The 13,974-nt window shown below is 45.0% G+C and overlaps 1 protein-coding gene across 1 annotated transcript in view; it reads left to right on the plus strand.

Annotated features, from left to right (window-relative positions):
- The window catches only part of fmnl2a (formin-like 2a), a 217,613-nt gene that overhangs the window by 129,248 nt on the left and 74,391 nt on the right, over positions 1-13,974 (plus strand). The window contains 2 exon segments of the mRNA XM_055638074.1: positions 7,092-7,172; positions 9,757-9,833. Of these exon segments, the coding sequence (XP_055494049.1) occupies positions 7,092-7,172; positions 9,757-9,833 (158 nt within the window).

The raw sequence follows: 13,974 nt of genomic DNA on the forward strand, positions 1-13,974 counted from the left end.
TCCTTTGAAATTTTTTGTTTGCCCAACAGCATTCGAATCAAGCCAAGATTCGATGGTGTTTAAACTCGCATTCTCTGAATTATTAATCCAGGTTTTTGAATTGCTAGTCTGAACATAACCTCTACCCTGCTGTACATGTTGTAGAGCAGCTCTGAACTACTGATATAGGGTGGTGGCTGTGAGCATGTTAGCAGATGTGGATAAACCTATCCATTTCAACTCAAAGGCAAAGTATATTTTGAAACAGTGTTACAGTAAAGGATTGATGCTAGAAACAGAACAAAAAATAACTGCAGGATAAGTGAATGGGCAGGAGCTGGTGGGTGGAATCTAATGCGGGGAAATAAATAGAAAGATGGCATAAATGGTGAGAGGTTGAAAGTTGTTCGTATTACTGCGGAATCAGTGGAAGTTGGCAGGAAGATAGAGCAAACAGTTAGGGAGGCCATCGATTCATTGCCAGATGACTTGAGGCCAAGAATAAGGACATCTTCCTCACAATTACATGGGATGAGACCAGCTTTGTGGGATTAACGTGGGCAGGTTTGCTGTCTGCACCTCAAGAATAGTTTGCCACATTTCCTTCATAGTAAGTACAAGTTTACTACCCAACGGTATGGACATCGACTTCTCCAATTTTAGGTAACTACAAACTCTTCCCCCCCTCTCTCTCGTCTTTACTCTTTCCCCTGTGCCTACGTGGACTTGCACCTATTTTACCTCCCCTTCCACTCACTCTAACCTTTTTCTGGCACACCTCCTGCCTTTTCATCTCTGGTCAATCAGTCTGAAGAAGGGTCCTGACCCGAAACGTCACCTATCCATGTATCCAGAGATGCTGCCTGACCCGCTGAGTTACTTCAGCACCTTGTGTCTTTTAAGTATAAGTCCATTAGATTCATTCTTGGGTGGAGTTGTGGGTGTTGTCATCTGAGGAGAGATTAAGATGACTGAGCCGATACTATCTTGGTGTTTAGAAGAATGAGAAGTAATCTTATCGAAATGTGCAAAATGTTTTCTGGAGCTTGACAGGACAGATGCAGAGTTGATATTTAACCTCGTTGGAATGTCAAGAACCAGGGTCACCATCTCACATTCAGGGGTCACTCACTGCCAACAGGAATTTCTTCACATAAGAGGACGGAGAATCTTTTGCTCCCGGATGGGCCTGTGTAGGCTCATTTACAAAGTGAATTCAGAAGACCAGTTGATGGAGCTTTAGATATTAAAGGGATTGAGGGATATGTGGTAAATCGTGCCATTTACTACATCACCCTCTTCTCCCCTCTCCCATCAGGCAAGAAGTACAGAAGTGTCAAAACGCACACCTCCAGATTCAGGGACAGTTTCTTCCCAGCTGTCATCAGGCAACCGAACCCATCCTATCGCCAACTAGAGAAGAGTCTTGACCTACCATCTACCTCATTGGGGACCCTCTGACTATCTTTAATCAGGATATAGACTTTATCCTGCACTATATGGTATTTCCTTTATCCTGTATCTGTACACTGTGGACGGCTCGATTGTAATCATGTAGTCGTTCCACTGACTGGATAGCACGCAACAAAAGCTTTTTACTGTACCTCAGTACATCTGACAATGAACTAAACTAAAATAAAGGTAAAGTAATTTTACTGCATGGTGGGCAAACACGAATTGCTGGAGAAACTCAGTGGGTCAGGCGGCATCTGAGAAGGGAATGGGTTGGAACACGTACACGTTTGTAGCTTAATTGGCTTGGTAAAATTATAATTTGTTCCTAATGTGTAGGATAGTGTTAGTGTGCGGGGATCACTGGTCGGTGCGGACTCGGTGGGCCGAAGGGCCTGGTTCCGCACTGTATCTGTCTCTAAACTAAACTATACTAAATGAAATGGTTTGGGATGAAACTCTTCTTCAGACCCGAGACATTGGCTGCCCATTCCTTTTCCAGACGCTGCCTGGCCTGCCGAGTTCCTCCAACACTGTGTATTGCTCAAGATCCCAACATCTGTAGTCCCTTGTGCCTTCTCGTTGTTGAATTGTGGAACAGTTACAAGAGGCTGAGTGACCTCCTTCAGCTTGTCATAGAGTCATACAGGCCCTTCAGCCCATCTCGTTCATGCCCACCAAGATGCCCCATCTAACTTTGCTTGCATTTGGTCCATATCCCTCTGAACCTTTCCTATCCTTTGCATTTTGTATATGTATGTGTGTTCTTGTATGTTCTTATATCATTCAGAAACATCCCGCAATGTTTAAAATGCGACGGTGGCACAGAGCTTGCTTCTGATTTATTTTATGTTGTCGCATATGTCAGCTGACACTGTTTCCCAATTGAATCAGGTAACTGAAGCTTTTGAATACTAGACCCAGAAGCATTTAAGCAATGAAAATCCGATTGTTTTTACATGATAATAAATTGTTAATTGCCGTAGAGTATTGGAATTGATGGCTGGTGAATATTTCATCAGTAAACGGGAACATTTTGCTATCAGTAAACACCAGCAATATTTCTGAAAACCACACATTCCTTAAGTAACACGACAAACTCAGACCACACCAGTAGACAAAATACGACCACATATGATTCCTAATCTGCTAAAATGTGTTTTTTGTGGTTCATCGTTCTTGTTATGGCTGAAACAACAGATACAAGTCCAATTTTTACCAGGATAAGTACCATGATTTTGATTTCTCTGAATTCTGTGCTGACTTTCGGAGGAATGATCTTGATCGAGAATATGTCTGAGATTGAACCATTGTTTTTAATTCAATTCTGACTGAGGTGAAATATCAGCCCTCTTACATTGATCAATGCAATAAATTGGAAACATTTGTTTTTACAACTCTTTGTAACACAGTCTCTTTAATAATTTAGTGGGCAGCACAGTGGTGAATCGGGAGAGCAACTGCCGCACAGTGCCAGAGACCCTGACATAGAAACATAGGAAATAGATGCAGGAGGAGGCCATTTGGCCCTACGAGCCAACGCCGCCATTCATTGTAATCATGGCTGATCGTCCCCTATCAATAACCCGTGCCTGCCTTCTCCCCATATCCCTTGACTCCACTAGCCCCTAGAGCTCTATCAAACTCTCTCTTAAATCCGTCCAGTGACTTGGCCTCCACTGCCCTCTGTGGCAGGGAATTCCATAAATTCACAACTCTCTGGGTGAAAACGTTTTTTCTCACCTGTCTTAAATGACCTCCCCTTTATTCTAAGACTGTGGCCCCCTTCTGGACTCGCCCAACATTGGGAACATTTTTCCTGCATCTAGCTTGTCCAGTCCTTTTATAAATGTATATGTTTCTATAAGATCCCCCTCATCCTTCTAAACTCCAGTGAATACATGCATAGTCATTTTAATCTTTCCTCATATGACAGTCCCGCCATCCCAGGGATCAGTCTCGTGAACCTACGCTGAACTGCCTCAATCACAAGGATGGCCTTCCTCAAATTAGGAGACCAAAACTATACACAATACTCCAGATGTGGTCTCACCAGAGCATTATACAACTGCAGAAGAACCTCTTTACTCCTATACTGAAATCCTCTTGTTATGAAGGCCAACATTCCATTAGCTTTCTTCACTGCCTGCTGTACCTGTAAGCCAACTTTCACTGACCGGTGTCCAAGGACGCCCAGGTCTCGCTGCACCTCCCCCTAACCTAGCCTAACCCCATGACGATGGGTGCTGTCTGTTTGTAGTTTGTTCATTCTCCATGTGACTGCGTGGGTTTTCTCCGGTGCTCCGGTTTCCTCCCACATTCCAAAGACGTGTGTCTTGTAGGTTAATTGGCTTCGGTAAATTGTTCATAGTGTGTAATAGGTATAGCATAGAACTAGTTAATGGGTGATCGATGGATGGTGTGTAGTTGATGGGTCGAAGGACCTGTTTCCACACTGTATCTAAACTACACTGAAATATCCTGACCTTAATGTCTTTGTTTTTCTCCATTTCAATGCTACATTATTGTCACATGTACCGAGATACAGTGAAATTCCTTTTTTTAGCATACAATTCTGTAAAAACTTTACAATGCACAAGCACAATCATACTTAAGTACAAGAGTATAAAAATAATAGATTACATTGGGCAGTACATAAGAGCCGCCTTGTAAACTTGTGTCCCTCAAGTTTCAAAATTATTCAAAATATAGACCATAAGACATAGGAGCAGAGTCAGGTCATTCAGCCCATCGTTTCTGCTCCACCATTCAATCATTTCTGATCTATTTCTCCACTTTAACCCCATTCTCCTGCTTTCTCCCAGTAACCCTTGATGGTCTTACTAATCAGTCTCCGCTTTAAAAATACCCAATGATGTCCTCCACAGCCATCAATGGCAATGAATTCCATAGATTCACCACCCTCCGACTAAAGAAATTCCTCCTAATCTCCTTTCCAAAAGTAAGTCCTTTTATTCTGAGGCTATGGCCTCTGGTCCTAGACTCTCCCACTACTGGAAGCATCCTCTCCACATCCAGTTAATCCAGGCCTTTCACTATTTGGTAGGTTTCATGGAGATCACCTCTCATTCTTTCTGAACTCCAGTGAGTACAGGCCCAGATCCATCAAAAGTTCTGGGAGTCTTAATGGCCTTGATGCCCATGGCCCTGGTGACGGTACTGGGTCGGTGTTAGAATGGTCGTCCTGGTCAGGCGATGTTATCGATGTCTTCCACTGCTGTCATTGATGAGTGGCCTTCTCAGTGGGTGCTTCTATAATGAAATCAACTCCTCGCCATTGTGCTGTGTCTGAATGGGAAGAGATGGATTTCGGTCCAATCTCAGCCAGTGGAGAACGGGAGCTCTGATTGCTGACTGACCTAGATACCCCCATCCCTCACCATCACCCAAAGAGTCTCTACTCATGGCTGGTGCACCTAATCTTCCCTGGCTTGGAGATCATTCCGCTGAACTCTGTCCGTATTGGCCTACGCAATCCCCCAGTTGCCAAACATTTTAACTCTCTTTCCCATTCCCGACCTTTCTGTCCTGGGTCTCGTTCATTGTCAGAGTGAGGGCACATGCAAACTGGAGGAAGAGCACCTTATAGTTCACTTGGGCAGCTTACAACCCAGCGGTATGAATGTTGATTTTTCTAATTTCAAATGACTGCTGCATTCACTCCCCCACCCTAGTTGTTCTACCAGTTCCACCGTTATCCTTGTATATCTCTTGTTAACGCATCTTCCCCAGCCAACAATGGGCCATTATGGACTCCTCCCTTCTGAGGCCCTGATTTATCATGGCATTTTCTCACTTTCAGTTCCACCCCATCTCTATCTTTCAGTGAAGAATGGTTCCGACCTGAAATGCGCCCATTCCTTTTCTCCAAAGATGCTGCCTGGCCCGCTGAGTTACTCCAGCATTTTGTGTCTACGGTATAAACCAGCATCTGCAGTTCCTTCCTCCTGCTCTCTGGTAATTGGCACAGCATTATCATTAGGGCACAGTAGACAGATGGTTAGTTCTTGTACCGTTAGCTGAGGCCAGATGGTCTAGCTCGGGATCATTGTAGTAGTCCAGAGGTCATTGAGGTAGATGTAATTGAATACTGAATAAAATATGTAACATTTGAAGGTTATTCTGGTGAGGATTCCAGGCTATCTTCAGTTCCTTGGGTTTCATTATCACAAACAAATCCATCATGTCACACTTGTCATCTCTTTTGACAATTCGTACACACTATCTTCATCCAACCTTCCCATTACTCACCTGACAACTAGATGGACAGTTAACCATGATTTATCTTTAACAAATTTGTGCTGGCTATCTTTTGAAAGTACAGGAGTGTTTATTTCTGAGGATGCGTCTACACCAGTCCCTCCATCTTCTCCCCTCCCCCATTAGGCAAGAGGGATCGAAGTGTGAAAACACACACCTCCAGGTTCAGGGACTGTTGCTTCCCAGCTGTTATCAGGCAACTGAACCACCCTATCACCAGCCAGGGTGCAGCCTGACCTCCCATCTACCTTGTCAGAAACCTTCGAACTATGTTTAGGTGGACTTTATCGCTCTGTATCTTACTAAATGTTGCCACTTTTATCCTTACCTGTTTGTACACTGTGGATCGTAATCTTGTAAACCTCTCCTTGACGGGATACCATGCAACAAGCTTTTCACTGAACACATGAAATACTAAACTAAACTAAACTTAAACTGAAGATAGACACAAAGTGCTGGAGTAACTCTTTGGAGAAAATGGATCGGTGACATTTTGAGGCGAGACCCTTCTTCGGTCTGAAGAAGGATTCCAACCCGAAATGTCACCTATCCATGTTCTCCAGAGATGCTGCCTGACACGCTGAGGTTTAAACCAGCATCTGCAGTTCCTTCTAATTACATATTAAACTAAAAGTAAATGTGTCATGTGTGTCAGAGAGGAAGATGGATAATGAAATTCTAACTTGCTGCAGTTTTTCAGGCAAATTAAACCTAACACTAAAACAAATCTGCAATAAATTGCCAGTTACTCAGAGTAAACTTGACCATGACAGTATAAAACCCACGACCAAATACTGAGGGCAGAGTCTTTAGACTTTAAAGATACAGCACAGAAACGGGCCCTATGGCCCACCAAGTCCATGCCGACCAACAATCACCCCATACACTAGCATTATCCTACACACTAGGGACAATTTACAATTTTACCAAAGCCAATTAACCTACAAACCCACATGTCTGGAGTGTGTGAGGAAACCAGATCACCTGGAGAACACCCACGCAGTCACAAGGAGAACATACAAACTCCGGACAGAGTAGGGGAAGCAAGAACTAGCGGATGCAGGTTTAAGATGAGAAGGGAAAGATTTAATAGGAACCTAAGGAGCATATTTTTCACTCTGAGGGTGGTGGGTATATGGAATGAGGAGGTGGTTGAGGCAGGTACTTTAACAACATTTAAAAGACATTTGGACAGGTACATGCACAGGAAAGGTTTAGAGGGATATGGACCAAACAGGTTGGACTAGTATAAATGGGGCAGTATGGGCAAGTTGGGCCAAAGGGTCTGTTTCTATGCCCTTTGCCTCTGACTATATGACTCTTTCAGATTTAAGTGATCAAATTGCCTGACTAATGTTTGAGTATTTCTTTCATTACAGGAAAGATTTCAAGTGAAAAATCCTCCACACACATACATTCTGAAGCTGAAGGGTTACCTTGACCCAGCTGTGACCAGGAAGGTAAAGAATACTTTAAATAAAACTAACTGGGCTTTCTTTAATTTTTGCAAGTGATTGTTTAGTTCAAACTTGTGTTTTCATGTAATGTATGCAAAAAATAAAATGTTTTATCAGGTTAGGCATCTGGTGTGGATTTTATCAGGTAATGTTTATTATTTTCAGCACAGGACAATGAAATAAATGCTCGAAATGAATCCTTTCCGCTTGAACAAGCCAGGTTTTGAAGCGTCTTAAAGAGTTTTGATTCAGATATAGAGCTTGGCAGATTTTACAAACACCTAAACCAAATCAAGCAGGGCCAAGAAATGATTAATACTCCCCAAGCCCTCTTCCTCTTCCCAACCCATCTCTTTCCCCGTTCCAAACTACCCTGTTGTGCACACGTGTCGGCCACCATCTCCCATCACCCCAGTCATCTTGTGTAGGACGGAACTGCAGATGGTGGTTTAAACCGGCTTGACACAAAAATTCCTTTTCTCCAGAGATGCTGCCTGGCTCACTGAGTCACCCCAGTTTTTTGTGTCTAACCCGCCACCGTGCTCTTTTTCTCTCCTCCCTGTACACATCTCCCAACCCCATGTCTCTTATTTCCCTATTATACCCCTTTTTTCCCCTTCGCCCTATTCCCTTCCACCCTTATCTCTCCGTTCGACTTTATGTTTCACTCTTCACTCCTCTCCTTAACTAACACCATTTGGCCTTCTTTTCACCTCCAGCCATTCCCACTTACCCATCTGCCAAGCACTCCCACTCCACCTGCATCCATCTATCACTTGCCAGGCATTGCCCCACACCAACCTCTTTTCCAGCTTTCTTTCCCCCTACTCCCATCAGTCCGAACAAGGGTCCCAAAACAAAATGTTGCCTGCATTCCCTCCACAGGTGCTTCCTGGCCCTCCAGCTGGAATTTCTCCAGCTTTTTGTTGTTTTGTTCAAGATGGAACCATCTGCAAGTTCTTGTGACTGCAGGAATTATTACGTCCAACGAAATGTTGCAGGTCCAGCATTGACTTTCCAGCAACTGGTGGTCTGGCACCTCCTTTAATCCTGACAAAATTACGAGATTGCACTTGAAATCCCCCCCCCGCCACCCCCCCAACGGAAGTCCCGCTGAAACCTATGCCGGGTGAGGCGGGCGATCTCGACCACATCGGGACTTCCATGGGTGGGTCGAATTTTCCCCCTGCAGCCGGGGCTCTGGAACTACGGCCTGGCCGGAGTCGGTGGATTTATTCCCATTGCCAACTTCCGAGACCGTCTTTGCGGGCCGATATCTGGTGGCCTAGGCAGACCGTTGGACTCCTGGAGTCCATGACCATTTCCTTGCCATAGAGGGAGTACAGAGAAGGTTCACCAGACTGATTCCTGGGATGTCAGGACTTTCATATGAAGAAAGACTGGATAGACTCGGTTTGTACTCGCTAGAATTTAGAAGGTTGAGGGGGGATCTTATAGAAATGTACAAAATTCTTAAGGGTTTGGACAGGCTAGATGCAGGAAGATTGTTCCCGATGTTGGGGAAGTCCAGAACGAGGGGTCACAGTTTAAGGATAAAGGGGAAATCTTTTAGGACCGAGATGAGGAAAACTTTTTTCACACAGAGAGTGGTGAATCTCTGGAATTCTCTGCCGCAGAAGGTAGTTGAGGCCAGTTCATTGGCTATATTTAAGAGGGAGTTAGATATGGCCCTTGTGGCTAAAGGGATCAGGGGGTATGGAGAGAAGGCAGGAACAGGATACTGAGTTGGATGATCAGCCATGATCATATTGAATGGCGGTGCAGGCTCGAAGGGCCAAATGGCCTACTCCTGCACCTATTTTCTATGTTTCTATGACCTATGTTGGTCCGGTCAAACGGATAATCCACGAAGGCTGAGAAACCAAGTTTGCCAGATAATCTGTGGATAATCGGACCTGTGATATATTTCCTGTTGACCTTAACTGAGTTGGCAGTGATTTCACAACTAGAGAGCGGTCCTGACCTACCATCTACCTTATTGGAGACCCACAGATTATCATTATTGCATCTGACCATAGCTCGATTGTAATCATATATAGTCTTTCCGTTGACTGGTTAGCACGCAACTACAGCTTTTCACTGTACCTCGCTGTGAGACATAAGACATTGTGCTGTTGTCAGACTAGTCCTGGTGACCATCAGGCTTCTCCACAGTCACTTCCTCCTTCTCCAAAGTATGTAGCGTGCTGCTGTTCTCTTCTGTCAAGAATGCAAAAAACCTTTTTCATACCTGGCACGACTTGTACCAGTCATCCGTTTCTGCACATCCTGCGAGGTTTTTGCTGTTCTGTTTATTCTGAGTGATTTAAGTTTCAGTTTAGCTTTAGATCAAAATAAATGGGCACAGTGTAGGGTGGGGAACAGGCACAGAAGACCATGTGTGACATTACTTCATCCTGTTATATTCATGTGTCGAGTCATACTTCCCCATAATATATTAATGCCAGCTGTGCTGATTCGATGTATAAAAGCTCATACGCTACAGTGCATGTAGTTTGTTTGTGTTTTGAACCAATAGTTTTACGCGGTTTTGACGATAATATGGGTCTCAATTTAATATTTGCAGAAGTTCAGAAGAAGAGTGCAAGAATCAACTCAAGTACTGCGAGAACTGGAGATTTCCCTCCGAACAAACTACATTGGGTATGTTTCAAGACTTTGAATAGACTCATTTCCTGTCAGGCTACTGAGTTTCTGAAAATGGCTACTATAGGCATTTGATTTATATTCTTCACGGTTATCCGTGCCAAAAAAAAATAGTGTCTCACTGTATCTGCACTTTCTCTGCAGCTGCAATGTTATATCCTGCACTCTGTTTCTTTTCTCTATTGGACTTAATGATGTAGAATGATTTGCCTGGACAGAACGCAAAGATAATAAAAAGCACAAGGACGGCAACAAGGTAGATGGGAAGATCAGGTCTACATCGCTATGAGAGGTCCATTCAAAAATCTGATAACAGCGGGGAAGAAGCTGTTCCTGAATCCAACTTGTTTTCAAGCTTTTGCATCTTCTGACCGATGAGAGAGGGGAGAAGAAGGAATGACCCGAGTGTGTGATCCTTCATTATGTTGGCTGCTTTCCTGAGGCAGCGCATAGTGTGGAATCAATGGAGGGAAAGGTGTGTGATGTTTGAGCGACTGGTCTGTGTGACGGACTGGGCTGAACTCACAACTCTCTACAATTTCTTGCCATGATACAGAGCTGTTCCCAAACCAAAGGTACACAAAAATGCTGGAGAAACTCAGCGGGTGCAGCAGCATCTATGGAGCGAAGGAAATAGGCAATATTTCGGGACGAAACCCTTCTCCAGACTGGGTCTGAAGCAAGCCAAGTTGTGATGCTTTCTACGGTGCATGTGTAGAAATTGGTAAGAGTCATTGGAGATGTGCCGAATTTCCTTGATCTTCTGAGGAAGTAGAGGATGCCTAGGAACCCGAAGCTCTCAGTCATCTCCACTTCAGCGTCATTGATGCTGACTGATGCGTGTACTCTGAGGAAATGTGTGGTGTTATGTCTGTCTTGAAGCTGTTGTGGCACTGTAATTTCCTGTAAAGGATTATTAAAGGTTATTCAATTCAATTCAATTCAATACTCCACATCCAAATGGCTAAAGTTTTGAAGATGGACACGAAATGCTGGAGTAACTCAGCGGGTCAGGAGGAATGGAATGACGTTTCAGGTTGAAACCATTTTTTAGACTGAGTGTTGGGGAGAGAAACTAGAGGCATGAAAAGGAACAGAACAAATCAGAACTGCACCAATGACCCAGCATTCCGCAAAATGATAAAGGGCCTGTCCCACTTTCACAACCTAATTCACAACCTTTTTTACTCATGGACATTTTTCATCATGCTAGAGAAAAAAAAACCCCGACCTACTTGATGTCACGAATACCTACGACTAGTATCACTGCCTGCTACGACCTTCCTACGACCTCCTACGACCTTGTGACGACCATGCTGCGAGTATGAGTCAAGGGCAAACTCGGCAGAGGTCGTGAAAGTGGGACAGGCCCTTAAGTCTTTTCTTGTAACTACTTCCCTCATTCAAGACTGTTCCAAGAGTGAAAGCAACTCTGCCATTGCCCTCAGGATCTTTGTCTCAATAACGTCACCCCTTATTGTTGTAATCTCCAAAGAAATCAAACCCAACCTGTTTAACGTTTCCAAATAGCGCACTCCTCTCATTACAGGAAGTGCTATGGGGAATCTCTTTTGGACTGCATCCAATGTGACTATATCCTTTTCAGTAAGGGACCAAAACTGAGCAGTAATTCAGGTGTGACCTTACCAGCACCCAACGTCCTGTACAATTGTAACAAACCTTTCCACTTTTAGGCTCCAACTCCTTTGCTATAAAGGCTGACCTATCATTTACCCACTTAACTAATTGTGATAACTGCATAGTAACCTCTTGTAGTTCATTGTGGCTCATTCACCCAACTGAATTGGACACTTAAACTTGTAAAAACCATGCGGAGGAATTTCTAGCCTACAGATTTGCACTTGAAGTTACAGCAGTGAATTTGTAATCTTGATACATTGACTCTTCAGTCTTTGTTGGGAAGAAGGGAAATTGTATTGGCTTATTGATTTCCAGCCTGCTCTATGGTTGTGAAACGTGGACCTTGTATAGGAATCACATCCGTCAACTTGAGAAGTTCCATATGCGCTCGTTACTGTCCATCATGGGCATTCGCTGGCAGGACAAAGTGCCCAACCTAGACAGATCAGTGTTGGACAGATCCAGCTTCACAAGCATCGAGGCAATGATCATCAAAGCACAGCTCCGATGGACTGGGCACGTCATCAGGATGGATGAAACCCGCATGCCTCGACAGGTCTTCTACGGCGTGCTCTCCCAGGGACAAAGGAACCGTGGGTGTCCCAGGAAGCGGCACAAAGATTGCAGCAAGGACCATCTCCACTATTGTGGTCTTGCACCCAAGCAACTGGAAGCCTGCGCCAGCGACAGAACACGCTGGTGCGCAGCAGCGCGAACAGCAGCCTGCAGCTTCAAGGAGCGCCACCTAGAGCAACTTACCAAAGCCAGGGAGAGGAGGAAGGCTGCTGCCCAGAACCTGCCAGCGATGACCTTCATCTGCCCCCACTGCCCTCAAGTGTGTGGTTCACAAATTGGACTCGTGAGCCGTCAGAACTCACCAGCATTGAGATTGCACAACCCGCCATCGTTGTTACCGACGGGCCACCACCAATTGGTTTCACGTGTACTGATATACTGTGAAGAACTTTACGTGCTATCCAATCAAATCATACGATCAATGAGTACAATAAAACCATAAGCAAGTACAACAGGTAAAACAGAGAGAGAAATAAATGGAGTACAGAATATAGTGTTACAGCTGCAGAGAATGTGCAGTTGAAAGAAGTACAGGGATTGGAACAAGGTTGGCTATGGAGTGACACAGTGTGGAAACTGTTCCTTCAGCCCAACTTACCCACACAGGCCAACATGTCCCAGCTACACTAGTTCCACCTGCCCTCCAAACCTATCCTATCCATATACCTGTCCAACTATTTCTTAAATGTTGGGATAGTCCCAGCCTCAACTAGATTGATTGGAAGATCGGGACTACACACTAGCTTAGAGAAGTCCTTAAATACTGATAACTGCAGGAAGGAAGCTGTTCTTAAATCTGATGATACGCACCTTCACGCTTTTATATCTTCTGCTCCTTGGGCAAGGGGAGAAGAGGAAATGACTGGTATAAGTGGTCCTTGATTATGTTGGCTGCATCCCTGAGGAAATTTGGGGACATTGTGGCTCCTTTCATGTCATAAATCAGGCTTCTGCCAATTACCTTAGTTAAATTTCAGGAATTATACATGATGAGTTTAAAAAAAAGATAGTAAATGCATTTTATAAAGGATGTGTCTTGTATAACATCATAAGGCATGTTGATTCCAAATCTCAATCAATCAGTTTTATTCATTACACACACATATAAGTGCATTGAAATGAATTTGCCAGCAGCGGTACAATCAAAAAAGAACACACAATACACAATAACATTTAACACAAACATCCACCACAGCATTCTTCACTGTGATGGAAGGCACAAAGTTCAGTCAGTCCTCCTACTTGTTCACCCGTGGTCAGGGCCATAAGCCTCCGCAGTCGCCATTACGGATGGCCCGATGTACAGGCCCTCTCATCGGGACGGTCGAACACACGCTCCGCGGCTTGGAGGTCCCGAATTGGCGCTTTCCTACCGGAGGCCGCTGCTTCAGGATGTTGTAGGACGCAGTCCGGCGGTCGGAGCTCTTCTCTGGCTATCCCCGGCGATGGAACCCAGGATCATGGTGGTAAGTCCTGCGGCTAGAAGCTCCTTCAGGATGTTATAGGCCGCGGGCCGGCGGTCGGAGCTCTTCTCCGGGGATCCCCAATGAGGTATCCCAGGCTCCAGATGCCGCGCCCGCGGCTAGAAGCTCCGCAGACCGTGGCTTCAGGATGTAACAGTCCGTGGGCCAGCGATCGGAGCACTCCCTCCTGGTGACCCCGGGCAAGGGCTCGCCCGCTCCGCGATGAAAAGTCTACGCTGCGTTCGCTGCTGAAACTCTGGGCCCGACTCCGGGAAAGGCCGCTCCAATCCATGGTGTTAGTCCGCGAGGGAGGCGACATGGAAAAAGTCGCCTCTCCGTGGATGAGGCGACCAAAAGCGGTTCCCCTCTTACCCCTCACCCCCCCCTCACCACTCCCACATCCCACACAAGACACACCAAGAGACACTAAAACAAACATTTGGACACACTTAAAAAAC

The sequence above is a fragment of the Leucoraja erinacea genome, chromosome 7 (assembly GCF_028641065.1).
Source record: "Leucoraja erinacea ecotype New England chromosome 7, Leri_hhj_1, whole genome shotgun sequence".
NCBI lineage: Eukaryota > Metazoa > Chordata > Chondrichthyes > Rajiformes > Rajidae > Leucoraja > Leucoraja erinaceus.